The following is a 20,278-nucleotide window of genomic DNA, read 5'->3' as shown; positions in this document are numbered from 1 at the left end:
GCCCGAGTTTTCATTTCCAAATAACTGACAGAAGCCTCCAATTAGTTAATAATACACGGAAATCTGCTGTGTGTACATTTTTTAAAGAAATCGCAGTATGACTTGACATCATTTTCCAGATCAGGTTTAATCTTTGCTTTACTGTAATAATTGGAGATGATTTTTTTGTTCCTCTGTGTTTTCAGTCCGGACACAGAGGGTGATACGGATGTTATGATGCTGTAAAAGTGTCTTGAGGAGTTAACTATGATGTTTGCAATACTTCCAGAGTGTTGTAAAGTGTGTAATTTTTGCTGGAGGCAGAACAATGCAAATGAAGATATGTTTGTTATCACCAGCTGACAGCCCGTCAAACTCTGACATATTGATTGACCCCTCATTTGAAAATTAGGAGGTTCTATGCCCGCCCTGGGGCCTGCAACTGCCAAAGAGTGACTTAATAGACAGGGGATCCACTCTTTGATCCATCCCTTCTGTGAATACACAATTGAAATTGGTCCTATCTAAGAAATCACTCGTTGGCTGTTGCAGGCCACATGTCGGGCATATAAGCTCCGAACTGCTTAAACGAGGTGTCAATCAACAGGTCAGAGTTTGACCGGCCGTTGCCTGGTAATAACAAACAATCACAGTTTGTATTTGCATTGTTCTTACTCAAGTTCTTACAGAGCGTCTGAATCCAACCGTAACCGTTACATAAGGTAATGTGTTATAAAGATCCTGTTCTTTCATCATGAAAAAGTACATTTAGTCCAAAAGCATAAGTCGGAGAGGCCCACGTCAATGATAACGACCTCCACTTTGCTCCAACAAGAGTCGACTGGAGCTCTTACCCTGACTCGATATCACAGGGGATGATTAAATCAGATCCTGTGAAGTGGAAAATAATGTCTGTTCTGTTTAACTAACGGGAACATGCACCTTGACATGAATGACATCACTGCTGCTAAGGAAAAGGCCTTCGCATGCACAGATGGAGAATCATTACAAGACGGGCTTCATCAGTGTGTGTGTGTGCCGGCTCCATGCTGACGTGTGATGGGCTCATTATCCCCTTTGGGCACAACAACAACAACAACAAACATTGCAACCACACCAACACATACATCAATACATATATGTAAGCCATCATGCCTCCTTGTGTCATTAATCACTGGGTGCTTTTGGCAAATTCCCTCACTAGCCAACAAGTGGATTAGTCAAACGGAGGAAAAGGGGGAATAAAAGTGCAGCGACCACAGAGGTAACAAGCAAATGAGCGATGTCCACCGAAGTCGGGGCTAATTGTGTACTGTTGTGTGCTTTTAACGGGCCGGGGTAATCACTTTTGTCCGATAATTAGCATTTAGCTTTCAGGAAATCTGTAAAGCGAATGCCATCCCTCATGCTGTTTTAATTAACACACTCTACTTAACCGTGTTATAAAAAAAGTGGAGAAAATAAAAAGGAATGCAGCCTTCTTCTCCTCCCCCCCTTATTCCCTTTAAATTTCTAATTGGGTTTTGTCTTTTAAAAGAAACCTGTAATTTAACATTTTCAAAGTAACCCTTTAAAATCCTTAAAACACAGCTCTGATATGTGAGCTCGCCAAAGGAGCCGGACAACTTTCACACAGGAGGTGCAAAGTGTGTGTGCCGCTCACAGCAGGAGGGTGGGACTGGGCTTAAAAACATTAAAGTTTAGCCAGCTACTCCATTACTCCTTTTAATGTGACTTCTTTATTCAATTACTATCGTGTTTTCATGGATGAAGTTTAAGATGAGTAGTTTTAAAGCTGACACAGTAGCGCTCAGTCCCTGACATTAGAAGTAATAACCCTTGGATTTCATTCATCTCTGTCAGTGGGCTGAATCTACAAAGAAAGGAACTGGACAGCAAACAAAAAAGGTTTTTGTTAAATAGTGTAAATCGGTCGATATCAGGAGATCGGACAAGCTTTCTGTCTACGTACTTGCACATGACTGGAGTCTTCCACATGACTATACGGATGCTAAAGCTAATAGCGAGCTAGTCGAACCAAATTTCCTACATGGGTGAATATGCAAGCTTGACAGCAGTGAGCATTAACAATATCCATGTTTGAAGTTCACGATAATTATAAGCATGTTTTTTTCTTTCGTGCGAGTGCGACATGAGGAAGCCGGATAAGGTTAGCGATGACAACAACGATGCACATCGACTGCCGTTCAGCCGCTAACTGGGTAGCACAAAGCAAACACAGCCGTAAAGCGTAACTGACGGGCCGTTTCTTGGTTTGCACCATTCGTATAAAAACCTGAATTAACAGATTTTTAGCCACTTGGGGGCAGCACGGACAAGCTGTACACACAACACTGACATTTTGTAAAATCGCTGAGATGATATGGGATATGTGGCATCAAAAAGTTGCCTATTTACACATCATGTATTTACTTGGAGTCGTTTTTCTGCCTCGTAGCAAATTCAAGTCCAAAATGTACTATCTCTAGCTCTGCGTTTGGACACAACCAACCTCTGAAGGATACATCTGGCTCTTTAGCGGCTTAATGCTCAACTATGTTCACCAGCTACAGGCTAACTGTGTGTGTCTGCTGGGCAGGAGGCATAAACCTGCTGACAGGGCAGAGAAACTGAAGCAAATGCCAAAACAATGAGCTGAGAGACACTAAAACACCACATAACGCTGAGGAGAAGTGCAGTGTATGGATATAATTCTCTGTGATTTTACTCGTGATTCATTGCTCGTGAAAAATCGTTGATTCTTATCAGCCTTAATCTACTGTTATGGTTATAAACTCCAGTAGATTTAATATATCTGACAAAGCGTCGCTGGAAAAACAATTTCACACAATGCTTAAATCAGATTTCCTCTTTACATGATGGTCAGGAGATCAAATGAAAGATTAGCGGAGAGGAAGACTTCCTATCGTTTCTTTTGAAGTGGTGTAAAGGAATCAGAATGAAAGTGCGAGTAAGGGGGAGGTGGGAGGTGTTCTTCCTTCATCGGAAATGGCTCTAAATCTGATTAACAACATTCCTTGTTTGTCACTAATGCTACATCCTGGCTACAAAACAGTCAGCTGTCTCTGCTGTTCCCAGGAGGTGTGTGGAAGTGTGTTTCTGCGTGTGTGTGTGCATGTCCATCGCACATTACAATAGATTGCATACTGAAGCTGAGACCACACACTCGCACATATCAAAGGAAACGATTAAATATGTGGCACAGCGGAGGCTAATCTGCTGAGCTGGTTTGACGGGGAAGAGGAAGTGTTTCTGCCGTCCCGATGATCTGAAGGATTACAGAGAGCCGTAACTCTTTCAACAGGCAGAATTCCTCTCAAGCGAGAGCCGGTGCACGCCGCTAAAACACATAAAGCAAAGTTCCCATAGTGGACCGGACAATTAAGCAAAATGCAAAAGCTGCCCTTAAAACAATCAGGAGGATCTGCGGAGAAAAACAGGGAACGATGATCCGTGCGTGGAGCTCCCTGGCCCGAAATCACAGAGCCGGACCTCGACTGCATTTCATTACACTGATTAGAAAGCCCCGAAATTGAGCATGAAATGCGTTTGCTGATTACGCAGCTATCGGAGGGGATCGACATGTGTAAGCGATTTGATTGGTCGCTGGTGGAGTCGCCCGTACAGCCGTCTGTCAGTGTCCTGTGGAATACAAGTGGAGCCTCGGTGTCTAGTGTAGCCATGTCAGGCTTTTGGCTTGTGAACCTGAAGTTTTCAGCGAAAGACATTTCTCGACATTTAGTGGAACTCATCGGTTGTTTTTGGACTTTAAAAGCTGTCATTTAATTTCTTTAGCTTGCCCTGTTTCCTTCAACGTGTCTCGTTTATTGTAATTCAGTTAGATTTCTCACATTTTCCTGGATGGTTCCTTCGCAACTGTCACAGAATAGATGTGATTTTACGTCTGTCATACGATTTGTCCCTGTGTGATTGCGAGACGCCGGGGTCGACACGTGATACTACGAGTGTTAAGCCACACTGCAGCGGCTCTGTCAGGCAAAGAAAACCAAACATTTCCACGAACACAACGAGTGTCTGCTCTAAACTTGGTGGTATTTCAAGAAGCAGTTGTCAAAACATTTTACTCTGAACCACAAATGTCAACCTCATGTTGACGCTGGAGAAGAATTTGGGGGATCACTAGGGAAGACAGCAGGATTCACCCTCTGGGCATTTACCAATAGCTGTAATAAAACTCGTCTTACACTTTTGGTTTTGGCAGAAAATGGCGAGATTATCAAAGGGCGCTCCAAAACAGCAGACGGCTCATTACAACCCTTACTGTCGGGACTAGCTTCTGTTAGCCGTGAAGCTAAGTGGCCCTATTAGCTGACTGGAGTTTTTACCAAAGAACGTTGTATTTAATCTCGACACAGCCTTTGACGTGGCGTCTCCCATTCTCCATTTGAGAGACAACGTTGATCGTTAGGAAGAAAACATTAAACTTAATCTTAATTTTGCCACCATTACAGCATCTGATCTTTCCTGCAGTACCGGCAAAGATTCCAGTTGTCATAAGAGTCCTCTACAATCGCATTAAATATATTCTATTCTGTATTCCTCTTCCCCCTTTAAGCTGTATTTTACACCATTACACTACATGCTTGTACAATAATGTATAATGCAACAGGATGGTGGTGGAGCACATCAGTGATCCCCACAGGAAGGATCCTTCTGAGCTGTTTCCATCCATTCATTGTTCTAGGAACAACAAAATCATGCATATGTATGTTGTGTGAGTCTTCAAACTCGCACCACCAAACAACAAAACAACCCCAAACCACAAACCTTCGTCACCAATAACTGTTTTAAGGGATTTTCCTCTGCGTGCTTAATCAGAAACTGCTGCTGAAACGAAAAGTCAGGACAACGTTAATCTGAAAGGTTTGTATTTCATGACTTCTCTTCATAGAAGACACTGTGTTGCCAAACTATGACCTTCTCAGTGTGCCAAGAATGTTTTTCCCCCATAAAGACTAAATTGAGAATTGCACGTCTGCGTGATTACGGTCATCAACTTGTCTTCTATGCATCCCAGTGATTTGATGGTCAGGGGAAAAACTTTCCCATTGTATCTCTCGTTCTCTTCGTTTCACAATATTGTCTACCAAATACAATGTAAAAGGTAAAACAGCCGTCTTAAGAAAAGGCGTCATTTCACTTAGCTGCACACACAAACAGCCCAGCTCAAACACAATGTAGAAATGTGTCAACCAGTTGGTTTATTCATTCATTTTTTCTATTTCTTCGATCCATCCCTGATTTCCATAAAAGCTGTCAAAGTTCTTTAATGGAGAATCTACGTTCTCAAGTACATATTATTCCATGTGCATCAGTAATTCTGCTTTCACTCACAGTAAATGATTTTGGCCGAAATCCTGTGCTTCTCTTGGAACGGCATTGATTACAGAGAAGTCCAGATGCTCTCGTTTTGATAAAATCTGAGAACATCTCTCTATATTTGCTTTGAACATCTTTCCCCTCAGACAGTGATTTTCAACAATGCTTTCTTATTTATTCAAGATGGTTTGTTTGTTTGTTTGTTTGTTTGCTGTTGGATTTTCACATTGACTTCTCTGTGTGTTACCCTGAATATCCTCATTTATAGCGCCTGACTATATCTAAGTTGTTTTAGAGCGCTCTCATTTGAACAGCTGTTCTGTCACTGACAAACACATTCCCCGCACATTGCAGGAATGGTTCGGATTCCTTAAAAGTCCGGTCCATTTGTTGCATTTCCTCATCATTGTTTCATGTCGCTGCTGTCCAGCCTGTCTGCAGAGTTGACCAGTTTATTGAGATGCTTGAAATTATCAGGCCAGCACAGTTTGATACTAAATCTCCAGTCCGTTGTTCTGCCCATACTTTTGCTGTTTACTTCAGTCTTTGTCTAAATCTGCCTCATCTTCGTCTTCAGTTTCTGATTTCTTTCATTTCCCCAAACTTCCTGTTACATAACGGAGTTGAACCGGTTGCTTTCACTTGTTTCTTTTAAGTATAATTTCCTAGAAGCACCAAAAGAACTAGCATCAACAAATTCTGTTGGCGTTGCCTTACTTGCTTAAACAAGCACAGAACTTTAATTCAAGAGGCCGCAGTAAGTGAGTTCTAACGTAATGTAGTTACATCTCTCACATAACGTGATGTAACATACGTAGGTAGTGTAGGTATGTTTAAAAATGTAGTGATTTTAACCAAAACCTCAATGTTTTCCTAAACCTAACCAAGTATTTTGTGTGCCTCAACTTAACCAGGGTCTGGTGCTTTTGTCTGTTGTTTGATGGTGAGATGTGTCGTTTTTGGAGATGCTGACAATCAATCAATTATGTTGTTTAAGTATGAGAATGTGCTGGTTTTGCGCCTGAAAGAGAAGAAATAACTTTTGTTGCCACCAGGTGGCGATAGTCTTTCTTTGACATTCAAAAAGGTGAACCCGACGACTCAGGACTGCGGATATGCAAACTGTATTTATGTTAAAGGACAACAATCACTTTAATAACACTCTCAATCATATAGCTACTTCTAATAAAGAAAATGTTTCCTAAAAAGTTGCAAAAGGCATTGGCAACGAGGTTAAGTCCAAAAATGCGACCGGCGTAGTTTCAGTGGGCTCAGTTGGCCAAAAAGCAGCCGACAAGGTCCAACTAATGGCAATGGTCAATGGTGCAGTACAAAAAGATAAAATTAGGGCCACAAACACTCGCCAACGGGAACTATGGCCGACAGCCGACCATCATCCAGGTGTGCTGAGGCCCTAAAGAAAAGAGTAAGTGATACAATCTCTACCTCCACTCCAATACTTTTTTAGTAAAGAATCACGATCAAACTGTTGTTTTCAAATTATTTTCTCTCATTAAAAAAACAGTCCAGTCCAGGACCTTCATTCCTTTGCGCACTGTAAGCGTAATTAAGGGTCATTAGCTGACCGTACACGAATCGCACACAGGCACCTGCATCCATACGTTTCATGCATCAACACGTGCAGACCACTCACACCTGCGCCGTGGCTGTGATCTACCTCACACCAATAAAAAGGCTTTTTCCTGCGTTTGAACCAAAGCTCTACTTTCCCAAGCTGCAAGGTATGCAGTCTTGGCTGCTTCGCCGCTCAGGCCCGGGCTGTTTATATTTGTTTTCCAATGAGTTTATGAGTCTACACTGATGCTGTCATCAAATTATGCAGGTCGGCTGCTCGTCGCATCCCATCCCTGGCACTAACAAGTTGATTTGATGAAAGGGGATTAGGGATATAGTGGAGGGCATCGTCATTTGTTAGCCCTAATTTCTGAATACATCCCCCCTCCTGGAAACAGATCTGTGAGTGCCTGGCCACCACCTGCCTCGTTAGACAGATCGTTCCTGTTGCTAAGGACCAGAAAACCTGCAAAATGTCTTGTTGTACTCATTAAGATCAGCCATTAGATGTGAGCTTTAATCCTCTAAGACTGTAAAAAAAAAAAAAATTAGGTCATAAAGATGGAAAGATAGCGTTCCACCATCATAGGAAGATGTTTGATCACCATCCTTAATGTATCGTCTGAGTCGAGCTGGCCGACATCTCTCAAGAATGACGAGGGTGTCTGCAAAACAGACCTAACTGAACAGCAGGAACAACGGGGCGAGAAAAGCTTCGTCATTGTCCAGACGACTCGTATGCCCCAGTTGTGAGAAATGTTGGACGTGTGCTCTTGTTGCATCATAAAAGCCTCCGGGGAAATGAGAAAGCAGCAGTGCTATGCGGTGAAGTTAGCTCAGGCTTTCGCCGCTGATATCGCTGTGGAAAGTGGGGGTGTGAATTCTGGTATTACGGCAGCTGTGAGCAATGTTCAAAGTATCTTCTGTGGTGTGAGCGGGGGTGTGCAGAAGGCCGAGTGCGATTATCCCTCCTCGCTGCCCGATACAGGCCCAGGAGGAGGAAGAAGTCAAAATCATCTTAATCTTACAGTGACTTGTAACAGGATGACACCAGCGGCAAGTTAGCTGACTCCGCTCAGAGCACCACCGGTACGAGTAGGTTTTGAGGTGCAGGGTTCAGCGAACTGGCAACAGAACGGGCTCAGCAGCCTCTACAGACATCATGACAAGCACTGAAGAAGACAAGACAAGGCTGACGGGAGTCTTGGAATGGCTTTTTAGTCATGCGCCATCTTTGCTAGCCCAGTCACCAAGATATGATGTTAGCATTTAACATTTCTGCAAACCGCAGCCACGTCCAAAGTTGACAAGTACAAAACGTTGCATGTGGCGTTCACGTTAAATGCTTATTAGTTGACGTTCCCATCAGGAAGCCAATGATGCTGCCAAACAGCCGTCAATTAAGATCACACCGCTTGATATTTTTAAGGAGACCTGCGGACATTTCCAGCGTGACCCAAACTGGTTATTCATCACAGGAAGTCGGACCATCGCCATCCATGATTGTGTTGATCAAAAGAGATTTTTTATGCTGAACCATGATGGTTTCCAAACACCAACCAAGTGGATTTTGTGCCTTAACAATCCAGTTTTAACTTATTGGTTGTTTGCAGGAATGCACTTCACGTTTCATCTATTTATCAGTTTGGAAGCCGAGCTCAACTTGTTGCTTCTGAATAGCAAGTAATATTAGCTAGCTCGCAAATTTAAAGGTCTTGTGTTGTCGCACTTGCTTGACGTTCGGCTGCGATGCCAAATTTGTGGACTCGCTGGGTTTTGATCATAAGTCAGCCATTTCAACAAAGATTTAAGGTTGTTAGGAGCGGGTGTTATTATTACCTTAGCTTAGCATGCTTTTACTGTTCTGAGTTGTGTGCGGTGCTAGTGCAAACTGCCCGAGCATGCATGACATAACTTTTCAAGACATACAAAGTTTGTCACAAAGTGCCGAGGTTTGGTTGTAGTTGTTGTTACAGAAACCTTGGAATTGTATTTATGGCAGTTTTGTTGCACTTAAACGGCGGCAAGCACCAAACTCGCCCAAATTAATGTTGCTCGAAGTCGACAGAGATGCTCCCACTGCTCACAGAACCTTGAGTTAGATTTTTTAACTTTTTCGGGGACTCAGAAGCAGCCTTGTTTTCAAATTGACATCACCCTGCATTTTGGAGTTTATCCAGTGTGGTTTTGAGAGGGTTTCCTAAGGCCGAGGGCGATAGAGTTTCTCGGCCTGCAGAGGAGCATGAAATCATTTAACCAAAGCTGGAACAGGGAGAAAATCTTCACCACAGCAAGACGGCTCAGGTCGTCACAGAAAAGTCCAGCTCTGGTCTGATTTCCTAGCACGTGTCGTGTTATCCTATACGGTTTACCACACATCTCAAATATAACAAACACCACGCTCAAGTTGTGTGACAGTAAAAAAATCTCTCTAAAAAAATCTGCTTGGATTTTTCATTTCCTTTCCAGTAGGAAAACAATTATAAAGTAACAAAGAAGTGATTACGCAAAGTATAAAATCACTGCGACTCTTTCCACACAGCGATCCTGACCAGAGTGTCTTGTGTTAGGAGGAGGGGGGGGGGCATTCAAAGATGTTGTGAAATTGTTCCAATATGTGAGTATTACACATTCACCCCCCCCTCCTTCTTCTCCTCTCTGACCACAAATATTACACTGCATCTGTGAAACAATGCTGTTCCCGGCCACTTAGTGCCATCTCTGCCTGGTGTGTGAGAGACACAGAGGTTAAGAAAGAGGTGGACGGACATTACAGCGAAGAGTAGAGGGATAAGAGCAGGGAGAGGGAAATACAGGATCAGCTCTGATCAGGAACACAGCGAACATAACTTCATTCAATGTCCTTGAAAACAGCCTGTGATAACAACATCATAAATCAAGTACACAGACTGTGATTTTTGGTGGGTCTGAGCTTTGCTAACACACCTGGATGGAGAATTTCTTTCTCTGATGACAAAAGTTTTAGGGAACGAGTCTCAAAATTTCAGCCATGAACCATAAATGTCATTTCGTAGAGGGCTGATCACTGGTTGTGCTAGACAAACAAACATTTCTTTCCAAATTCATTCAATATATGCCTTGTTAAAAAGTTAGTTTGCATCTCTTAAAGTTCTTAAAAATTAACAAGCTGAAATATTACTCATCTTGCATTCCTTATTGCAGCAGCACACCTTACATGACTATATATCAGTAATAAAATGAGATATTTAACTTGTATATAGGCCGAATTTATTTATGTCTCTCCCCCACAACATGTTACTTTTGAGCCCTTGAGTTTCAGTTTGGAAAGTCCTTGAATTTGACGCAAAAAAAGATCCGACCTCTGCTTTTACGCATGGCTTGAACAAAAACACAGCTAGGAATAGTCACATGAATCCCATAAAACACTTTATTTCCAATAATGTATATAAGTGTCATATCCACGTGTTACTTTCTATACGTTTCTGTCACACTATCAGGTGGAAGTTTAAATATTTCTAATTACGCGCTACTTTTACGCAGCATGATTCGGCACACTATTACCTCTTGCAAATGGTATTTCTCGCGATAAATCCAAGTATCATCTTGTATCTAACAACAAGGTGTGGACCACAGCAGGCACACAGGTAAAGTCACTCACCCGTGATGAGCCCGGCTTCTGTGCGGACACTTGCGGCAAGTAACAGAGAAACAGCGGCGCCAAAAAGTGCGAAAAGAAAAGAAGAAAACTTGACAATAACATAATTGGTGGTCGGTGAGCGCAGCGCAGGGAGCGGCAGGTAGACGTGTGTGTGCGCGTGTGTGTGTGCGTGTCCGGGTGTCACACTGATGATCAACAGGTCCAAAAAAAAAAAAAAAGAGAGAAATAATCAGAACTCCAAAAAAGAAAAAGTCGTTTTCCTTTGTCTACTTCTCCAATAACTATTCACATAGTGCCACGCGTAGGATGAGAAATCATGACCATGGCGACTGTTTTATCCACTGCGGGAGGATCAGCTGTTCATCGCGGCTTTCACAGGTTGAGTCGCGCCTGTATCCATTGCAACTTCATTTAAAAGCAAAGGAGGGAGCGTGAGCACCGACCGACACCGCGACCGGCCAATGAGCGGCGAGGGATGGCGCAGGAAGCCACGCCCGGTGCCAGACAGACTCTCCACGGAGGAGAAGGAGAAGACGCTGCTGCGGCCAGTCAGACTCAGCAGCTGCAGGGAAGCTCGTCGGTCTTTGAGAGCCGGGACAATGGCTGAGCGATTGTGAAGTCAGATTTTAGGTTCTCGTCCCCATTCAGAGGCGCATAATGCTCTGTGATAGCCGAGTATCCTGCTGCCGTGACATTTAGCCTGTGTACTTGGGCTACAATGGGAAACATCTTTTGAGGAGAGTCAATAGCTGTCACAAGCACTGCAGGGGGTCAGCCTGTGTGTGTGTGTGTGTGTGTGCGCTGGACCGATGAGGATTCAGTGGTTGATGGGCAAAAACAGCTGTGTGTGCCACTTAAGCCTTAATTACTGTTCGTTTTTTGTCTCATTTTTAAAGACTAAACCTCATTAATGCAGCTGGTCTCTATAAATGAAGCAGTGTGAAGACATTTTGTGCAAATAAATAACTTATAGTCATTTAAATTTGGGCGACAGGTTGCAGTGGGAACACCTAAATTGGCCTATCACTGTATGTGTAAATTAAAAACTTTGCGCATGTATGGACGACTAAAAACTGCCAACAACAAACATAAAATCAAGAAATTAAGAATGGCTGAATAAATAGGTTAAAATGCAGTTATTGAATGTAAAAAAAAGTTTCCATAGATTGATATTTATGTTTTAATTTACCTCTCAGTTTGTATTATTTCCCCTTTTTACTCACTTTGCCATTTTACTTTCCATTTTAAGTGTATTTATTTATCTAAGCTTTAGTCTAGTTACAATTTTATACTTCAAACATGTTGTGATCTTGTGAAATATGTCGCACTGTTATAGATTAAACTAACCAAGAGTATATAAGAATAGTTACAACAGTACTCTGGTAATTAGACGTTGTTGTAATCAGTAATAATGATCCGACAGTCGGCTGTAACACAGTCTTGGAGCAACAAGTACTTTTACTTTTGTTACTTTAAGTACGCTGTGTGCTTCAGACACTCTTACTGAAGTGACCTTTTCAGTGTGACGGAGTTCGTTCATATCGCAGTATTGCTACTTTTAGACCGGTAAAGGATCTGAACACTGCCCTGCGCTGATCAGACTCCATTCTAGTCCAGCCTGACGGAGAAAGCACTAAACCGGCTCATAAAATCTGGTCCCACACTGTAGTCGTCCCTACAAACTCTCAACCTTTGGCTCCCACGTCCTCGTTCTCTCTCTGTGCTCCCTCTTTCTCCGTCTTTTTTCCCTTTCAGAGGAATTGTGTGGCCCATTGAGAGCGAGTTAAAAAAGAAGGTGGAGGGACCAAAGAGGGTGAAGCGAGGGAAGCCGAGTGTTGAGTGCAGGTGTCCAGCTTCAGTTCAGCAACCCCTCAATCCACAGAAAAGTGGGCTTTTAAGAGCTGAAAAGGGCCATCCGGTCACCCTTTGCTGGAATGAGTAACCCCCCCAATCCCCCCCCCCCCTCGGTCTCCTTCTCTGAGTCTTTGTCCCTATAGATATTTTTTAATTGTTGGCGATGACAGTTCAGCGGCTTTTTGAGTGGCTCAGTGAAGAGCCTTGTAATTAGAGCTATTGAGCTGCTGGAATTGGCACAATTAGGGTCAGCATTAATGATTTATTTTTAGAAAAAGGCCTGTTTTCTCAGAAAGGATGGAGAGAATTTTGTGGAGAGGGTCAGGCCGAATGCAAGAGAAGGAAAAAAGGGGAGGCGGTGGTGGGGGGGGAGTGAAAAAAATAGCTGAGCCCTGAAGACTGTGAGAGTATCTGGATTCTTGTTTACCGGACCACCGTAGAGACTCTGCAAAAGCGTCCGCGTGGTATCATTATCAGAGCCATGAGTCGTCGCTCTGGTGCTGTTTCTCACCCCCCTCTGTGCCAGCCTGGTCCACTCATGTCCCGGTGTGAGCGGAGAAAATGCTTGTGGGAGGTGAGGATGAGGAGCAGAGAGAGGGGGGGGGGGGGACGACAGGAGTGTCTCTTGGAATGTTAACGAGATCAGTTTATATCTGCTCTTCCCTCTCGCTTCGACCCTCACGCCCCTAACAAAGAAGACGAGGTTTTCTGGGGTGTAAAGCTGTTGTAGGGAAAGCATGGCTCTACACCTTAATTCTGTTGTCATTTGGCCGGGCATGAAAGAAAACCTCTGACAACAAAAACAGAAAAGGGAATGAATGAGCACGCTGAAAGGAAATGTATTTCCCAATTACCGCAGCGGCCCTTCCAAAGACGCCCTCCAGCCGCTGTCCCCCCGCCGGCTTACACCGACTACATACGGCCGAAAATTAGCAGGTGTCTGTAGACACAGAAACAGACGGAGCAGGACAGAGGCCACCCAGAGATCTGACGGCCGAGGGGGGGGGGGGAGGAGAGGAGGATTTAGCACAGATGTTCAGCCATGATGTCACATGGACCAAAAGTACAATTTAGACACACACACAGAGTTCACATGTGGTATGCTGAGTGTTGTGGGTAAAAAGGAGTTTTAATGGAGGCGCTAATCAGTTAGTCGTCCCTGTGTTTTTTTTACAGGTAATAACAGGGTGACGCTAATTCAGCTGCACTTATTCACAATCAGTTTAATGAAACCAATATAATGTTTATTCGACTTTGTAAACAGGGAAAGCCAGGTGCAGAGGTGAAAGTACTATACTGGAGTAAATGTACTTCAATTTTGTGTAACTTTATACTGAAACCATCCATTTAGAGGGAAATGTTCTTATTACTCAACTGCATTTACTTTACCTTTCATCTGTAGTTACAAATTGTCTTTGACTTACTTCAAATGTTGTACAATGAACTGTGGTGGTAACCAAGTACATTAAAACAAGTACACTGTCAAATCTGATGGCGTGACTTTACTTAAATAAATTGAGGGAACCAATTACCTCAAACTTACCAAGTAAAGTAGACCAATAATTTAAGTTGGTAATACTTTTTAGCTCATTCAAATTAAATCCAATAGTCTACTTTACTCGGTAATTCTGTGGTAATCGGTTTCCTGACTTTTATTACAGTAAAATCAACTTTAAACTTCACAGTTACTTCTATGTTATGGTATTTTGTACTGAGAGACTTGTAGAGAGAAATAAGAAAGCTTTATTTGACAGTTGTGGTTTATAGTGATATTCCAGATTTAATATGATTAATTGTTAAATAATAAACAACACAACAGGATATAAAGTTGGTCAATCTGCTCCGGCTGCAGTATAATAAAGCTGCTTACATGTTTATTCATCAATAATAAATAATCCATCTGTGGAGTCGCTCAAGTACTCTACTTGTGTATAAACGGTATTTGTGGTACTTCTACTCCATCTTATGCATGTTATTGTTTTTACAGCTTTTTAAGATTTTACATGTAAAACACATAATCTCTTTTTTTTTGGTGTTGTATTGTTATTGATTAAACAGTAGATCTCCACTGTAATGAGCTTCAATGTCACATGTTTATGCACCAGTATCAATAATCCGGTTATATAATATTAATAAAAAACACTCAAAGGCAGCGTTGTAGTACCCAGAAAAAGATATATAAAGATGTACTTTGGAAAAAATGTAAGTTACCCAAAGCGTTAATGAACCTAAGTATCAAAATATTATATATAGTATATTTACATATATGTATACTGTATATAGGGGTCGACCAATTACTGGCCGAGATTTGATATTCAGCATTTTTCTGATTATCAAAATCAGTGATTAGTTTTTGTTGTTGTTGTTGTTTAAAATGAATAAATCTAAAAATGCATTTCTTTGGCTCTGATGCAGCAAACAACCTGCAACCTTCTGCTTTTTCAATGTCTTTACTTTTGATACATATTGCGATGATACTCCTGCACCTTTGACTTTTCATTTTACTTGCAATGGAGTGCTTTTTTCACTTCTTCTTCCACCGCACTTCTTTATTCACCGTGTGTGTGTGACGGCTCTTGAAAAGTTAGTGCTGTCAAACGCGACGCAAACACACTTACAGCGGTGAATGAAAGACAGACAGGCCGGGCGAAGGGGGCTGGGTGGTGAGCTGAACGGAAAAAATCGGAGGTCAGATAGAAAAGCCCCTACTCCTTTTAAAGTGTCATCTGGATTTCATTTCATAAATTCCACATATTTTACATGTACTGGCCGCAATTTTCACTAGCTCCTGAAAACGGGGAGCCGCGTAGAGCCCCGTTGGCTGGCTGGCCCGACAGTCCTGGACGGCAGCAACCTGGCCTCTTATTACCCTCTTCAAACACACACTCGCACATAAACACACACACACACACTCACTGAGGAGCATGCCTGGTGACGCAAACGCACAGCAACAAATAAATAAGCCCACAATGCCGAATTATCCGTGACATTAATCAGAGATGTGAGGGATTCTTACGTAGTGAGAGAATGAAAGTGGCAACACAGAGCCAAGGGTGTGAAAAGGGCTATTGAGTCTGGACTGGGGTGTCCCGCACCTGCGCTGTCTATTCACCCCACTGTTTACACACTGTCATCCACAATTAATACCTCACGGGGACTGGGCTGCCTGCCCTCCACAGGGCCCCTGGACCCATCCAGGGCCCTTATGGATGCCTAATTGAGCATACCGCTCTCCTGATTGAATTAACAGCTCTGTCTCTGGGACCTTTTCCCCCTTCCACTGAGGAGGGGGACTATTCCACACTAGCATGGGACCCCTGTGCCATCCCACAGAGCCGAGGGAGGGGAGGGGAGGGGAAGGGAGGGGAGGGTTGGTGGCTGGAGAAAGCAAAGGGTCAGAAGAGGGAGTTGTTGAAACTGTCCAGAAAACGTGTCCCTTTCTGTTGGCAAACCGAGGCTCGAAATGTGAACTGGGGGCAACGAAAGGTCTCAGTCTTCACAGGACCAGAGAGTTCCAGCAGGGCAGCGAGTGTGCACCACAGAGCGAGTAAAAAGGCGGGATTGTTGAGAACATCAGCCTACTGTGCCACTAGTTCACACACATTTTAGTGCATATACGGCGCTCGCAACTTTCTCACAAGTTGTCAGGCTTTGTGTTGTTGTTGTTGTCCTTCTGTTCTGCAGCACAGATATCAACTAGAACGCGTGGTTTACAAAAGGTGAAACAGTAACACCTTGCTTTATCATTTCCTGGAAAGAATACGATAGTAGTTATAGGGTTGATGGAGAGTTCAATTGTATATTATACATATTTAAGAATATCTACATTGTGTTTTCACCCAGATAAATTACTGCAACAATTACAACTGTGGAAGAAATCTTAAGATACATAAATGCTTTGAATGAATTTATTACGACTTATATTGATCAAATTATTTGTTTTAAAGGGTAATTAATAAAAGATGACTGCTTTTCTCATGCTAAAGTCTGGCAGAAACCAACGTGTATATCCAAATATTAGAAATTAATGATCTTGAAGGACAATATCAGCCATAAAAACCTTTAATCTATTATATATTCTTCATGTGTTTTAGTCTTTAAATGGCAGAAACAGTTTGGTTACACGTGGATAACACTGGAGAAGTCTTTCAAGGGTGTATCATCACATTTGATTCACTCAACTTGTCTGAACAGCGTCATACACCCACTAAAACACCCCTGACAGTGTCCTCTTGGCACGATCCACTCCAATAGTAGTAAAATATAATCATGTGGAAAATCAGTAGCCCTCTGGAGAGGTGGAAATGCACCGAGATCAACTGTATCCTCTTTATTTCCAGGTCTGTAAAAGACTTTGCCATGTCTTTATCCGTCTGCGCGCATGTAGAGCTGAAGTCGGCCTCTTGAAGGGAAATGAAACGGGTGAATTCATCTCAGCTGAGGCTGCTGAGTCATGACGCCAAAATGATTATTGTTCCCCGAATTCCCCGAAGTTTCGCTGTCTGTAATCTCTTGGCTAGATTCATTTGTTGCTTCTGAGTAAAAATAGGCTCATAGATTCTGTTAACTGCACTGATTCTGCATCGCTTTGTTATTTCAACTCAAGACGTCTTAATCAATCATTTACTGCTGGATCTCCCACTGCAACAGATTTTCCACACCAGTAGAACTGATGTAGAGTCAGTTTGTACTCGGATGTGTTACACAGAAGCACATTTCCCTCCTACATTAACCATCAGACGTATTTATCAAGGCACTTATTGACATTTTAATTGTCTGTCTCACTGCTGCTAGTCATCAGCATTATGTATTCAGTAGTTAAAGGTCCAGTGTGCAGGAGTTAGTGGCAAGAAGCATCCCTCGCCAATGGTGGTAACTAAAAATCCAAAAATCCCTCTCGGTCAATGTTTTGTTTGTCCATTCTGAGCTACTGTAGAAACAATTTATACAGAATGAGATGAGAGTCCAATGAAATTTCCCCACCCAAAAAGTTTTCTAGCATCAGGGTGTACTTCCTGGTTACGCGGCCCACCGAATATGTGCAGGGAACTCGAGGGAAGTTTTACAAATATCAAACCTACATAGATCAGAAGTTCATGAGGAAAGAGTCAAGTCAAGTAATTTACCTTGTTGGCAGTTTTACAGATGTTTCTTTTATAATAGTTTTCTATGCAGGGACATTTTTTCTCTCAAATAAACTGAATCTTTTTGAAAAGGTCGTCGCAGGTTCGAGTACCACGTGACAAATTCCTGGATAGAAATTTAAGGATGTAATATCTAAGAATTGTCCATCCGTACTTCAAACAAATAGGTAGCAGCGTGTCGTCAGAGTAACTGATGTAGCTGCCATATGCTAGTTAGCTCAGGTAGCCATGAGGCTAGTCTCTTAGCTGACCTCGAAGCATTGGGGGATTGTACTGGAACGAACCGACGGAGGTCAGTTTCAGTGTCGATAAGTTTAGTTAATTCTTGAATGTTTTGAAGTGAAACTCTCGTCAGAAAGAAACTGAGGCTTTATTTGTGATTGAATGTGAGTCAAACCTTCGTGTAAAAGCATAAATACGACGAAAGAGGCACTTTTAAGATTTACCATAGTTTTGTTTTCGGGCAAGCTAATTTTTAATGGAGTGCTACGGGCACATTTATGCTAGCATCAATATTTTTAAAACACTAAAAAGGCTCGACACAACATGAAACTTTGCTCGTAGTATCACCGGGGTCTCTACACATGAACAAGAGCATTGAGAAAATTGTTTGTGTACACAGAGTTTACTAAAAAGGAGGTTTTTGGACAACTCACATTAGCAGTAGCATCTCCGGCGCGCCGCCGTCATGGCAGACAAAAAGTGTCGATCCCTGAGCGCGACCTTAACAGGAAGGCTTGAGGAGCGGTCCACCATTACACTCCTGTGCCTCTTTCGTCGCAATTATGCTTTTACACGAGGGTTTGACTCATATTCAATCACAAATAAAGCCTCAGTTTCTTTCTGACGAGAGTTTCACTTTAAACTAAAATTCGTACATATAGCACCTTTAAATATCAATCTGATTTTATTCCCTCATGCTCTGAATCAGGGTTTTGGCGTATCTAGACCGGTTCCCACCACAGAACCAGCAGACAGCGGAGTGCTCCGGGCCTTCCACCAGCAGCCGGGCATTGCAGTGGTCTCCATGACTGCACAGAGCTGCTCACCTCTCGATGAACCCCCCAGTCCAGCTTTGGTGGTGGGGAGCATGCCCTACAGTACCAAAAACAAAACAAAAAAATTCTGCCGAGCATACCCCTGCACCAGTGAACTGTGCAGCAACCACAGCATGCCCCGCTCCCCTTTGGCCCCCCTTCCAGACCCCATGCCCCCGGTTAACAAGCCAGCCAGCACGTTCCCTGTTGTCACTTGTTACCCGCTGTCCTCCTGATACGGCTCACGGGCGGGGCCAATTAAACTCGCACTGTTCCCCACACCGGGTCAGGAGTTTAGTGGGTCATCATCACTGCGATTCTCACCCAGAGTTATCTAATCCCGATTCAACCGCTCCGACTGGACCAAACCAGACCAGTCTGTCTTCCGAGAGCGGATTTTCAATAATTCACCGAAGGTTAAGCTCACACAAAAATGAAAAATCATTCTTTATCTTCTTATCCTCAAGCCGATAGAAAAATGGATGAAGTTTCAGAGAACAAAAAACATTTCTGGAGCTTCACAGCAAAACAGTGTTGCAGGATTCTCCTAAACAATTGAAGCAGACAGGGGCTTGTTTCAAGGCTCGAAAACAACTAATTGTTCAAAGTGTTTGAAAAGATGAACAAAGTGAGAATCCATCGAAACAGAAACATAAATATTGATCTCAGGACGTGAGGTCATGAACCATCACTTCATTTCATGGTAAATGAATGTTACCAAGCAAACTATTCAATCATCTTTTCAATTACTCCCAAATTATCACAATATTCACCTCACAATTTATTGAAAATGATCACAATATTATCAAATAAGAATATTTTGCTTTTTCCAATAAGCAGCTCATAATTTCTTGAATACATTTTGCAGGAAACTTCCACATGGTTTCTGCTTAATTTCTGCTTTTTGTTTAAATATCTTTGTTCAGGGCAAAAAAATAAGGAACACAGTGAACGAGAAGGGAGTGACATCATTTATAGCCTTGACAGACATTCAGTATCTCACATTTAATGATAAAACCTGTTGTAGTTTAACTCTAATGGGCTCTATGATACTATTTGAAGTACTTCACTTGATTATATTCTCTACAATTCGACTACTCCAACTATACTTGGCAAATATAACACTTTTTACTCCACTACATTGATCTGATAACTTTAACTACTTTGCAGATTGCGTGCTGTATCAGAGCATCATTTATTTAACCTTTAACCAAATAATAACCTGCCGAATATTTCTCAGTATTTTACTTGATATCTTGCCATTTACTGGAGTATGACTTCACAACTTTTCCCAACACTGCAAACGTGCATACGTCCATCTTTACCTATACAAAGGACATTAAATATATTATATTACAGTGCCCTCTGGCGGCTGTTTTGAGTAGTTACAGTGTGATTAACTTCACACAAACACCAGGATGACAGATGGCAGCTGTTACACGCTGTGATAAGACTTCTGATGGCCCAGCCGGGACAGATTAACGCAACATCTATTCTAAGGTTTATAGTTATATATTAACAGATTTATTGTGTATTCTCTTGCATGCAAAACAAATTACAGAGCGTTGGATAATTTCTTAAACCTAATAAAAATAATTATGAAAACACGTATTCTTTCGTCATATACACATAAATCTATAGGAAGAGCTTTGAAATAAATAAAAACCACATGCGATCATCGTTTTGTT

General features: G+C 42.3%; 1 protein-coding gene across 8 annotated transcripts in view; it reads right to left on the bottom strand.

Annotated features, from left to right (window-relative positions):
* Window positions 1-10,966, bottom strand: part of smoc1 (SPARC related modular calcium binding 1) — a 53,409-nt gene extending 42,443 nt beyond the window's left edge. For 5 of the 8 annotated variants that reach the window (XM_030443777.1, XM_030443776.1, XM_030443778.1 and 2 more), the window contains exon 1: window positions 10,556-10,965. In XM_030443777.1, the coding sequence (XP_030299637.1) occupies window positions 10,556-10,657 (102 nt within the window). In that variant the 5' untranslated portion in view covers window positions 10,658-10,965. Of the gene's footprint in view, window positions 1-10,555 lie in introns of all 8 variants that reach the window. The other 3 variants (XM_030443779.1, XM_030443780.1, XM_030443784.1) reach the window with 2 other exon arrangements.
* Window positions 10,967-20,278: the final 9,312 nt, after the last annotated feature.

This window comes from Sparus aurata, chromosome 16 (assembly GCF_900880675.1).
Source record: "Sparus aurata chromosome 16, fSpaAur1.1, whole genome shotgun sequence".
Classification (NCBI taxonomy): domain Eukaryota; kingdom Metazoa; phylum Chordata; class Actinopteri; order Spariformes; family Sparidae; genus Sparus; species Sparus aurata.
The sequence above is the reverse complement of the archived record's forward strand: the minus strand, read 5'-3'. Positions and strand labels throughout refer to the sequence as shown.